This window comes from Acanthisitta chloris, unplaced genomic scaffold, assembly GCF_000695815.1.
Source record: "Acanthisitta chloris isolate BGI_N310 unplaced genomic scaffold, ASM69581v1 scaffold43218, whole genome shotgun sequence".
NCBI lineage: Eukaryota > Metazoa > Chordata > Aves > Passeriformes > Acanthisittidae > Acanthisitta > Acanthisitta chloris.
Genome location: NW_008689520.1, coordinates 1 through 11,246, shown reverse-complemented (window position 1 = coordinate 11,246; position 11,246 = coordinate 1). Strand labels below are relative to the sequence as shown.

Here is an 11,246-nt window from a genome sequence, read left to right as displayed (position 1 = left end):
CACAGAGGTGAGACTGACTGGTCTCTACTTCCTGGACATGGAATGGACTTAGGCACATTCAGGTTCCTGAGATGGTCTCGAACCTGATCCTCAAATGGATGATTGATACATTGATTATGATACGAATCGTACCATCAATCATGCATTTGCCAAGTACAGTGACACGTTTGTGCTGGCACAGGTTCTCAGAGCTTCTAACAGCCTCCCTCCATCTCATCAATAGAAACTGTCCACAGAGAGCAAGCTGTCTTGGATTTATCTAGGACCTGAGATGGTCTCGAACCTGATCCTCAAATGGATGATTGATACATTGATTATGATACGAATCGTACCATCAATCATGCATTTGCCAAGTACAGTGACACGTTTGTGCTGGCACAGGTTCTCAGAGCTTCTAACAGCCTCCCTCCATCTCATCAATAGAAACTGTCCACAGAGAGCAAGCTGTCTTGGATTTATCTAGGAGAGAGTAAAGCTTGGAAATCAGACAAGTGCTATGATACTATTATTTAAGCTAAGAAACATTTCAAACAGTGAAGAGTGATGTAACAAGCTGGTTCTGAAATATTTTTCTTGAGCAGACAAATCTTCAACAACAAAAAATTCTATTCAGGTTTGAATTTAAGTGTTTTGGTATCTTCTGGAGGAAGGAAGATGTTACAGTTTTATAAAGCAGGCAGAGAGCCTCAATAGTCTTTTAAATACAAGAAATCCCATCTTGGAAATAGATGGACTATTACTTTCAGCATCACCCACAGGAACATGCCCAAGTTAAGACAAAACACTGAAAAGTGACAGATACTAAGCAACAAATTCTGAAACCTACAAGCCTCCATGGATTTATTTTTTTACCACTGTCATCATTCTACAAAGTTCCTTAATCATTAATCTCAGTTCCTTCTTTGATCAATCTCATTCTTCCCAACATCACTGCAACCAGTCAAGGATCAGAAAAGAAAATGGATGATTTCTGCTAGCAAATGTCATAGAAAGTCTTTCAATCTCCTACCCAATGATTCATTTAAACTAGTTGTCATGCTTTGCTGGATGTAATCCTGAACAGCCTGATCTAACTTTAAGACTGACCTTGCCTTGTGAGGGAGTAGTGCCTTACATCCTAAATTCTTTGACTTGCCTTCTAACAAGAGATCTTTCACATTTTTCCCAGAATGTGTCTGTTACAGATAACTAATCACTACAGACCTGCATTTTAAAAATACTGACACCCATGGCAGCCTGTACTTAATTATTGTGGGTTTTGCTCAACATGGTGTGACATTCCGTTCCTCTTCTAGGGAAGCTGGAGCCTCAGTGACTCAAATTCTGGCCCATATGACTAACAAATTCAGTCCCTGCATATAATGTAGATGATGTGTCTGCTTGTAATTGTAAATCAGGTTTGGAGCTTCAGGAATTATTAGAAATCCCAGAAGTCCAAGATGAACTATCATTTTCAGTCAATACCTGGTTGAAAGGGAATCTCAAGAATCATCTGGTCCAACCTTCCCTTAACAAAAGCACAGCCTAGACAAGATGGCCCAGCACCGTGTCCAGCCTAATCTTACAAGTATCTGACACTGGGGAATCCACCAGTTTACTGGGGAGATTTTTCACAATGACATCAGCCATCGGAAATTTTCTTAACTTTCAATTGGAAGCTCCCCAGAAGTAATTTTCACCCATTACCCCTCCTTTTTCATGTGACTCTGGTAAAAATGCAGTCTCCATCTTCTTTGTAGCCACTCCTAGAACAGAGTGATAAGGTCTCCCCTAAGCTTTCTTTCCTCAAGGCTGAATGAACACAGTTCTCTCAGCCTTTGCTCATAACACTGCAACAGTATAATAATAACACACTCAATTCACTTGAGTGTTTGAGTGCACCAATGAGAACAATCAAGCAGGAGACCCATGAAAACACTGATGTATCAAATACCAGTTTTCAGACTGTCACCCATTCTACATCATCACTGTTTTTACCTATGCCATACACTGGTTTTGAAACAAACCTCTCCTTAAAAACTCAAATCGGGAGCTAAAAAGGTCTGACTGTGATACAACTTCAGTGATACAATTTAGAAGTACTTGTCATCCTTTCTTGGAAAAAAAAGCAAAAAAGAGAGGCAAGCAAACCACTCTTCACAGTTGAAAATAAACACATGAATGATTTCTCCTTTATGGATATATAGATAAGATTCCTGCTAACATACTTATAGCTGCAGTTGATGAGCTTAAGAAGGAGTAAAGTCCTCAAGCCCTGCCATATTCACATATGAATTTTCTCCTCTGTTCCTCTTGTGGATGGTATTATTCCTGTGTATATATGGACTGAGAAAGCAAGGTAAGACTTGCAAGGCAAGACTAAGGAGTAAATACTATTCAAGTAGTAATAGTAATAATATAGTCTTGTCAAGAGTTCCAGCACAAAACATATTTAATATTCAAGGTGTCTCACAATCATTCTTCTTAACATGCAATAGTGGAAGAGGAAGTGGGGTGCAGGAGGGCTTGAATTTAGAAGAAAATACGAAGTTCAGCTGAGCAGAAAAAGCCAAATCACTCAAGTGTCCATATCTTGGTTCCTTACCTTGTCTGGGCTACATGTGGGTCAAAAGCAGGCAAGGGCAGGAACTGAACTCTTGACTATTCACAAGAAAAAGTGTTGTACCCACACTGCTGCTTTTTCTTGCAGGAAATTCTGCTTAGGCTAAAGTACTTATCACTAAAAAAGCAATGATCCTTTGTACAGCAGAGATCCTTTGTACAGAGAAATGGGAATTGCTTGAAGGAATAAGCCCTCCAGTGCAATACAAATATTACATTCTGCACATGCAGCTACAGCCCCTCCTACCAAGAGGATCTGTGTCAAAGTCATCTTGTTTCTGTTGCGACAAGATGAAGGAATTGTCCATCATGCCATTGTCTTCTCTCTTTTCCTGAGGCTAGCAACATACCTGAATCACAATAATGACCCTGTCTCAGAGCATAGTAGATGCTAACTTAAGCATAGACGGGGGCAGAGGCAGTGCAGGGAACTGTCCACTGGAAAAGAAATGCTGTCTTCATTCTGAGCTCAGTAGCAATCTTGTTCCACATCTTTGTGCTGACTGAAGTCTTTTATACCACTGCAGGCTGGATTGTGAAATAGAGGATTTGCTCAAGAAGAGGTAATTGCATACAGAGCTGCAGGTTGTTGTGCTAAAGGCAGACCCACATGATTTGGACACCTATTTATCAAATTGTTTTCCTAGGACCTTGCAGAAGCAATGTTGCCAGACCAGAAGTGGCTCCTGTGCTTGCAACGTGCAAGCTCAAGCAGCAGAACTTGCTGTGCTATAAATCTTCCAAGACTTTCAAATTACAGAGCAGTACACTTTCCAAAAGCTGTGTCAAACTACTTGCTGCTACAAGATTGCTGCTTGAAAATGACTTTTCTCCTTTTCTACAGCAGGATTAGTATGGTAGCCTGCAGTCTGTAGCACTGAGGGTATTGGTTGTTGAACCTCACCATTAAATAAGCAGCTCTAAGTTCCACTGTGGAATGCCATTTTGCCTGATGTCAAGGAGGCAGAGGTGAGCCACTAACCTCATCATCTAAAAGTGTCCACTTAGCTAGAATAGATCCATTTCTTGACATATGTAGACTTCTAAGTAGGTGTTATGTACTTGCCAGCTATATTTAAAGACTTCACCAGAGGAATTCTGAGACACACAACCAAGTGTCTAAACTACTTTTCAACTGACTTCAGGTTCCAGGTAGGAAGTCTTGCCCTGGACCTGAAAGCATAGAGCTCTGTAACCAGACAGATGCAGCCATTTAACACATGGTAATTTGCTGCTGTTGGGGAACAGACAAGTTCAACACCAAAACAAGAATGCCAGAGGCAAGAGCTGTTCTGTAAAAGGAACATACTTGTGCCTGTCCTGTGGGAAAACTAATGCCTAGTACGATCAGATTCCAGGATGCATTACTGATTCCACTTAAGCAGTTTCAAGTAATTTGGGGCAGGGAATGTTAAAAGCCATACAAGAAAGTTTATTTTGAAAACTGCAAGTTACTCTGAAAGCCCTGGAGTGGATTGGGAGCTCTGCACAATTTAACTGCAGCTGAAATACTTGGATGACAGTTGAGCTCCTGTCTGATTCACATAAAGTTTGCCAAACTACCAAGCTGAGATGTTTTAGTTACACAGAAAGGAAAAAACCCTAACAAGCATGTGGAAACACCAACATCAACTCATTCCATCCGAACAGATTTTAAAAAAAAAAAGAAAAAAGTAATTGAGTTAAACTGTCAGGGTTCTTAATGCTCTTTAAATTTCATTTGTTCTTCACCAGTTAGTCAAAGCTCCCACCAACTTTCATAAAATGTTTCAAAAATTATACTAACCTGTTTCTGCCAGATATATTTTAATTGTATTAATTAAAACTATTTATTTTCTCAAAAAAGGAAGTAAATGGTTTATATATCTTTTATTAAAATATTACTGCTTCTTATTTCTGTTCCATGCCTTTGGACTAAACATCATATTTAAATATGACTGGAGAAAAACAGTTGCTCATTTAGACTGTATCAAACACAAATCAAATAGTCCAGCTGATCTTATATCCTTTCACCAGTGGTTCAGAAATGCTTTTAACTCTGGTTTCTAGGATGCTGCAATATTGGTTAATTTTGGCAAAGCCCTTCCTGTTCAAGCTAGATGCCAAGGCCTCTTGTGCATTACACAGGGATAATATGGCTAAGAATGGTAGTTACCAGAGCTTTTGCAAGAATCAGACCATTGTTTAGATCTAAACTTAAGTCTCATGGCTCAGATAAACCTAATCCAGTAAGAGTTCTCCAATAGGCAGCCAGTAGCAGATTAGATTATGGTAAACCTAGATGTCTCCCTCAGAACTCCCCACTATTCTGCAGCTCTTGAAATGAAAATAGTGAATTTATAATTGAACTTCGAAGGGAAGATCATAGTCAGAACACCTTAAAGTAATATTTGCAATTTTAAACAAGGGACATGGCAACTTCAGTCCTGTTTAAAAGCAGGAATTCATATTTGTACTACCTATTCAGAAGACAGTAAGGGGCATTAGTGATTTCATGAAGTCATAGAATTGTGACTCCAAACTCTGGTTCTCTTAAGTATTCATGTAGGATAACTGAATTTCTCACTTTAGCTCTTAGCCATAAAACATTGGAGATGCTTTCCATCCTTCATCCAGCTGTGGTAAATCATCAACAATTTAAGACAAGGGTGAAATTAAGTGGCTTAAAAAGAAACTGGTTTGCAACTTGTTAAGCCTATGCAAGTATTTCAACCCAAGTCAGTTTTCCTCTGAGTAGAAAGGAAAGGCAGTGATTCTTTACAGTTCATCTCTATCACCACTCAACAGAACAGGTCTCAAACCTGCTTTAAAAAGACCACATTTCTCTAAAGTTTAAATCCTTCAGCATAAGGGGACCAAGCAAAAATTCACCCAATATTACTTTAATCTTTGCTTTTAATTATATGTAAAAATACTGGACAAAGTATATTTTGACATTACATTCTCCCCTGAGAAATATGCTAGCTAGCTCATGTGTTACTGGCATAAAGAAGTCACTTTGTGAGTGGTTGGTATACTTTCATACCATTTCTATTAACAACAGATAAGGGCCCATACATACAAAACATACTAAAACCAGGTGGCAATCAAACAGAGGTTAAGGTGTACCAACACATTCTTTCCATGGACTCAGCTTCTTCAAAAAACTCCCAAAAAACCCACCCCAAAAATGCAGGAGTTGAAGGCATGTAAAATTAAGATACTTACAGCAGACCAGCGTAGATAGCAGCTAAAACTTCCACTGTTCAAATAAGTGAAGAACATACCACAGGATCACCATTTGAGATTTAAGGGCGATTTGTAGCCATCTTTGACTCTTAAAGTCATCATCAATGCATTGGGATTGTAGAAGGCAAAAATACTGTGCTGAGATATTGAAAGTTTCTTTAGTCTTCAGCAAGTCTATCCATTCTCTGTTCCCAATTAAAAACTCCTTAAGCAGGAAATTTGGTATCACCACCTCTCACCACATTTTAATATGTAAGAAAGACAAATATTTATGGAGGGTACTGTAAGTTTAGAGACAAAAAACAAACCAAGACCATTTAACGAGATCGACCTTTCTGTGTACACAAATGACTGACTATGCTTAATAGGTAGAACTGGTTGTAGCTAGCCTTGTTTGCCAGAATAGTATCTGTTCCAATCCATTCAGTTTTCCATACAAGGCAAATTTCCAAATGAGTGCAAATATTTATATTTTTTAAAACCATAGTAACATGGTAATATTTTTTCTTTGAAGACCATAAAAACCCCAAACTGTAACAAGATTTTTCCAACATGAAAACCCAGATCAGTCATATTAAGTTACCTAGGGGCTTACATAGTGCAATTCTAAATGCCATCTGCTATATGCCAACACAAGTGGCTCAGGCAGTATGTGGGACCCACAGAGCTGGCAATACCCATGAATTCCCCACTTTTTTTTAAACAAAGAAATCACAGAAGCCATCTCAAAGACATCAGTTTCATTCTGATAGATTGCTCCTCTAAGGTATTTTAAGTAGAAAAGGTAGAACTTCAAAGCAATGCTTCACATGATACACATTACATATTTAAACAAAAGCAGACTTAACATTTCTGTGCAAATTTAGTTCTTCCACCTCTAAGTTTGGAAACAGGTTCAACAGAAAGTTTAAGTTAAAAAATCATGTTAGTTTAGAATTAACAGGTAAGTACAGCATTTTAACACTAAAATCATCTAAATAGCATGTTGAGGTTAGGATACTACACTGAGAACTTTTAAAATATGAGTCAGACATATTTTCCATAGATTTAACACCTGCCAAAGTAAATTCTGTAACAATAGTGATTTTGCATTATGCATGTAACACTGATCCTTAGGCAAACAGACACATTAAACCAACAAATATGAGGACAGTGAGGAATGTTATAGCTGATGGGAGTCTGCTACAAAACCTTTAAAGATGCATTGCTGTGTTGCTGTACATCTTGACTTGGGACATGGGTGCACAGCTTTAGCAGGAGACCTTTATACCAGCCACTTGAAAGCAAGCAGACATCTCAGTTTTTTGGTTGCCAGAAATTTAATCTTGCTTCACTTCACCCTTTAACTGCCTTTTCATGCGTGAATATGGGCTGATTGTGTCGTCCATCACGAAATCATACAGTACTTTTATCCAAGAGTTATACTGTGGCAGGTTGTCATAGTATTCAGCTGCTATTTTCTTCACCTGAAGAAGAGATAGGAGGTTTAATTTACTAGTCATATTAGCACCAATCACAATAACTTCACCATCCTCACTGTGTAACCTAATGCAGAGCACTTGGGAGTTTCATTTCAGAGGTTAGATTCCAGAGGAAAGGCAACTGGTGCCACAGTATCAATGCTTCTTGAAAGAAAATGCAACTCCTTCGTCGTTACGTAAACTTCCTGTGAAACTTCTGAAGCTGCCAGAGCAAACTCCACTAATGCTCAAAGTCCATTCACTGTTCTCCCTACAGAATGATGCAGCTCACAAAAGCAAGTGGTTTGGTTGCTCTTGAAAGCTGATGACTCAGTTCAGTGCTGATTCATACGTATATAAGTACCAGTAAAAAGGATATTACAGCTTCTAGGAAGAGATGTTTAACGCAGCTATTTTTACACATAGTTTCAAACCTCAGCACTCAGAAGAAAAAAAATAAAATATTCTAGCTCCAAAGAACACCTTGTTTCTAAAGACAGACTTTAAAGAATGAATATAAACTGCTTGTAAGGACACTCCTCTCAGCTACACATGCTGACTAGACCATTAATTTAAACTAGGAGGGCAGCAGTTTCAGTTAGGTGTCCTTACTGATATTTAAGGCCAACCACCTAAAGCCTTAAACACCCGAACAGAACAAAAAAAAGATTTTTCACTAAATTCCATAGCTTTAGTCAGAAGAATAATATTAATCTGTATGAGCAACAAACAACCAACTCAAGGTATTTGCATGGCTGATTTGTAGCTGAAAGTAATTTTGATCCTACATCACACCTGTAAAATAGGGCACCTAGCCAGTACACTTTTATTCAACATTAATAATCCTCAGCTCACCAGTACCCCAGCTGGAATCAAGTGTTCAGTACTTCAGGGATCTTTAGCACACAGCATAGCAGATTCTGGTCCAATCAAATTAACTACGCTGTTCTAAAAGAAGGCTTTGTGCTCTTATCAGAGCTGTGGCTACGAGTCCTGCATCAGAAGTGGGTATTTACTCTGGAATTAAATACTGTAGAAAATTCATTCCCTATTTATAGCTGAAGTATCTGTGCAAGAAGTGAAATACTGGTTCACCAACACAGGTCTAGGTATCAAAGGTGAGTTCAAGCAAGTTTTTCTGTATTTGACGGATGAAATCTATAAATAAAAGCAATCATATGTCTTTAAAAAAAGAAACATACAGAGTCTCAACAAAGCTGATACGGCATAACAATCCCATGCAGCGCTCCAGGCTGGGGACAGAGTGGCTGGAGAGCAGCCAGGCAGAAAGGGACCTGGGAGTGTGGAGAGATAGAAAGCTGAACATGAGCCAGCAGTGTGCTCAGGTGGCCAAGAAGGCCAATGGCATCCTGGCCTGGATCAGGAACAGTGTGGTCAGCAGGATCAGGGAGGTGATTCTGCCCCTGTACTCGGTGCTGGTGAGGCCACACCTTGAGTACTGTGTACAGTTCTGGGCCCCTCAGTTCAGGAAGGATATTGAAGTGCTGGAGCAGGTCCAGAGAAGAGCAACGAGGCTGGTGAAGGGACTCGAGCACAAGTGCCATGAGAAGAGACTAAGGGACTTGGGATTGTTTAGCCTGGAGAAGAGGAGGCTTAGGGGAGACCCTATGACCCTCTACAACTCCCTGACAGGAGGTTGTAGTCAGGTGGGGGTTGGTCTCTTCTCCCAGGCACCCAGCAGGAGGACAAGAGGGCACAGACTCAAGCTCTGCCAGGGGAGGTTTAGGTTACATATTAGGAAGAGATTTTTTACAGAGAGAGTAGTCAGGCATGGAAATGTGCTGCCCAGGAAGGTGGTGGATTCACCATCCCTGGAGGTTTTCAAGCTGAGACTGGATGTGGCACTTAGTGCCATGGCCTAGTGACCTAGTAGGGTTGGACTCCATGATCTTTGAGGTCTCTTCCAACCAGGTTGATTCTATGACTCTATGATTTACCTGCCTCGCTAAAAAAGTGCTGGTGTAGTTGTTTCACCTACAGTTCCACCATTGACAAGAGAAATAACTGTCAAGTTTAGACTCAGACAAAGGGACAAGCTTACATGTTAATGCCAAGTGCAATAACAAAGCTCCAAGACCAACACCACAGCTGCTGTCAAATTGCAAATCTAGTGTCTGATGAAGAACACACCTCTCTGAAGATGAGTATTAGGTGTAACTCCAAAAGCCTGTGTTCCTGTGCTCCAATTGGGAAACACATACAATAAGAATGAAACTCCTGCCTGTAAGAAGCAAACACTGAATTGAAGCTTTCCCTCTGCTACGCATGCAGAGGTGACAAGTCTAAGTCCTAGCTTAGAAGCCTTAATTCTGTCAGTGTACAGCTGATACTTGCTTAGGGTTCAAAGGCTCTCGCTAGAGGAAACTGAGGTGCTCCAGACCTTAGTTATTGAACATTTGCCAACAGTACAACAAACATTAACAGTACCTCAAACCCTCTCTTCTCCCCACCAGAGTGTGTCACTGACAGGAGAAATTGAAGGGTAAGCACACATTACAATACCATACCTAAGATTTCAAAGGCAGAGCTGACAAAACTCCAAAGTTACTTGCAACTTCTTAACTAGTTTGCTACATACTTACAAACTGAAGAACTCAGAATTTGTTGTTTTTACAGAAAGCTAAAGTTACTGCAAAGCATAAGACGTGCTTCCTCCCCTCTCCTTTTATGGAAGAGGCTTGAGCAGACAAGCACATTAGAAGCTTATTCAGGATAATACTAAGTTACATCCTAACTGTCAGTGCTCTACCTTATTTTCAAGTTAAAGTAAGCCTTAATTTAAGAAAAGGTAATAACCTTGGAAGCAAACTTACCAGTGGAAGGCTCTTGCCAGGAATATTAGGGAAGTCATGATGTTCATTGTGATAGCCAACATTAAAAGTGAGCAAATTAAGTGGCCCATAGTAGGAATAGGTCTCATGTCCTTTTAAAAACATGTAATGTTCAGCTATGAAGTGTCCTGAAATCGGGTGTAACCCAAGTCCAAGTACTGAACCAGCAAGCATGTAAAAAGTGGATCTGGCTCCCCATAGATAATATATCACGACATCAAAGGAAAACTGAGCCAACAAATTGATTATTTCAAGTCGACTAATAGGTTTGGGATTGATACAGAGAGGTCTAATCGCATAGAAAAAAGGCTGCAGAACAATCCATATGAACTTCCTGAAGCGAGTGCAGAAAAACCAGCCTTCAAAGTTGGTAGGAATGTCCACATCAATTCCATCACCTCCTAAGTAACGATGATGATCCATGTGGTATCTCTTGAAGGATATGGAGTATGGGATACCAAGAGGCAGGTTGGCAAATATTCCAAACCACCGATTCCACATGGCTTTGCTATTGCCGAAGGCACTGTTGTGAGAGATCTCATGGATAGCCAGAGTCATGGAGTGGCTAATACAGCTCCCAAAAACATATGCCCAGAAGACTACCCATTTCCAGTCTAAGTCTTTAACTAGGTAGAATGCAGTCAGTTGTGCCAGAACCATCAGCACAACCACCCAGATCAGGTTGTAGTCTGGCTTCATCAGTGCTTTTATTTCTGGATGTTTAGCTGTATGGGAAAGAATTAAACGAACAGTGAGTTATTTTGAAGCTCTCCTCCTCACAGATAACGACCCCAATTAGATTACAACGGCAGATACAGCCTTTTCTTCCCTTCCTCCCAATTAGGATTTGCTGCAAAGCTAACGACAACGCATGACCTTCCTACTATGATGTATCCTTCGGAATCAAACCATTTTAGCTCAGCAAGTAGACACGTATGTGGCGATCCGCAGTACCACCCTCCAGCCTACCCAGGAAGGAAATGGCCTTTAACAGACAAACCACCCTTAACTCAGAAGGGCTGAAAGAAGCTCAGCTCCTATTTAAACGCCTTACTCCACACCGCAGCTCTCCCTTGCCCACAGACACGGGGCGCCGCCACGACCT

General features: G+C 40.2%; 1 protein-coding gene across 1 annotated transcript; it reads right to left on the bottom strand.

Moving 5' to 3' along the window:
• Nucleotides 1-6,552: 6,552 nt before the first annotated feature.
• On the bottom strand, nt 6,553-10,861 carry DEGS1 (delta(4)-desaturase, sphingolipid 1). Its single transcript, XM_009081407.1, has 2 exons — nt 10,124-10,861; nt 6,553-7,295 (listed from the first exon to the last, which is right to left on the bottom strand). The coding sequence occupies exons 1-2, from the start codon at nt 10,838-10,840 to the stop codon at nt 7,149-7,151; spliced, it is 864 nt and encodes a 287-aa protein (XP_009079655.1). The 5' UTR covers nt 10,841-10,861; the 3' UTR covers nt 6,553-7,148.
• Between the last annotated feature and the right edge of the window lie 385 nt (nt 10,862-11,246).